General features: G+C 43.2%; 1 protein-coding gene across 1 annotated transcript in view; it reads right to left on the bottom strand.

The window, feature by feature from the left end:
• Positions 1–1,788, bottom strand: part of Exosc9 (exosome component 9) — a 15,294-nt gene that overhangs the window by 9,961 nt on the left and 3,545 nt on the right. Inside the window, exon 7 of the mRNA XM_021158643.1 lies at positions 589–721. Coding sequence (XP_021014302.1) covers positions 589–721 — 133 coding nt within the window. The remainder of the gene's footprint in view (positions 1–588; positions 722–1,788) is intronic.

The raw sequence follows: 1,788 nt of genomic DNA, 5'->3' as shown, positions 1-1,788 counted from the left end.
CTCTGTAACAGCTCCTGCTCCCTGACCTGTCTGAGTTCCAGTCCTGACTTCCTTTGGTGATGAACAGCAGCATGGAAGTGTAAGCCAAATAAACCCTTTCCTCCCCAACTTGCTTCTTGGTCATGATGTTTGTGCAGGAATAGAAACCCTGACTAAGACAGACACCAAGGAACATGCAGGGGCTGGACCTAAGCCCCTACACATTTGTAGCAAATGTGCAGCTTATTGTTCATGTGGTTCCCCTAACAAGTGGCATGGGGGCTGTCTCGGTCTGTTCTCTGCCATTGGGTGTGCTGCCCTGACTTGGATGCCTGGTTTTGTCTCAGTGGGAGAGGATGTGCCTAGTCCTGCTAGCACTGGATACCAACAGGGGCTCCCCTTCCCTAGGGAGAAAGTGAGGAAGCAATGGGAGGAGGGATTTGTGGGTGGGAGGAGAGAAGGGAAGGGGCTGTGATCAGGACATAAAATGAATTTTAAAAAATGAATAAATAAATAAAATGTACTTTAAAAAGATAATTTTAAAAAACAAAATAACAATAAAAGTTCTAAAAAGAGCGGCCTTACAGGGAAAGGAGTCAAAGCACTCACCTGGTCTTTAAGCAGCATTATCCCACCACTAGACTGAATAGTACAAATCTCTCGATGCTTATTCATGGCAATCACCAGCAAGCCATCCATTACTCGTTCTTCACGTTCATTGGGGTCTACCAATAAGTATGTTCTGAAACAAATGTTAAATGGTCCTTAACATATCTGAAGCTGAGTTCTGTTTCTAGGAGAATGGGTTTGTCTTTTTCTTAAATTATTAAAAATTATTTAATTATTATATATAAGTACAATGTAGCTGCCTTCAAACACTCCATAAGAGGGTGTAGGATCTCATTACAGATGGTTGTGAGCCACCATATGGTTGCTGGGATTTGAACTCAGGACCTTTGGGATAGAAGTCAGTGTTCTTAACTACTGAGCCATCTCTCCAGCCCCATGTCTTATTTTTTAATTAGCATTCAAAGTCAATACTGAAGGATTTGAGTCACTTCAACTCAGTAACTTCGTTACATGAAATCTATGTCTCTCTGGCCATTACAATGAAGTCACATTAAGTTCAGATAAAGACTTAGATAACACTAGTTTGGTTCATTTTAAAGTGGCCCTGAGGTCCTGCCCTCTAAGTTCTAGAGTCTGCCTGCCTCTGCAGTGTCCTTTTCCTGATAGAGAACCACCTACCATGGTTCAGTGCCTAACAGCTGAAATCTTTTCTCTAGTTCTTATGCATGGGAGTCTCTCCTTTCCTGAAGATCCAAGAATCATGTTTCACTTAGAAGTACATTACATGGATGTATAAGCCTCTCCAGTTCATACTGTGAGCGTTTAACAGGAATTGTGAAGAAAAGGCTAGACAGTTGAAGGAAGCAAGTTTTCTGGTTTGCCAACCATTTCCCCTTGCAATGGGCTCATCAAACTACTGCGCATAACATGCCTCCCACTGCCAATGTTCTATTAGTCCACAGTAACCCTTACCCCATTTGCAATCTCAATAGAGCTCACATATCCTCAAGGCCTTTCTCTAGCTCAGGGAAGGGTAGATGCTACCATGCCACTTCAAAGTCTTACTTTCTAAGTATGCTGTGAGCAGAGAAACGATGGAGGTACATTCGTAACAGCTGAATTTGCCAGTTCTATTAAGAAAACCTGGGCTGGTGAGATGGCTCAGTGGGTAAGAGCACCCGACTGCTCTTCCGAAGGTCCAGAGTTCAAATCCCAGCAACCACATGGTGGCTCACAACC

This window comes from Mus caroli, chromosome 3 (genome assembly GCF_900094665.2).
Source record: "Mus caroli chromosome 3, CAROLI_EIJ_v1.1, whole genome shotgun sequence".
Classification (NCBI taxonomy): Eukaryota; Metazoa; Chordata; class Mammalia; order Rodentia; family Muridae; genus Mus; species Mus caroli.
This window is presented reverse-complemented; position numbering and strand designations above follow the sequence as displayed.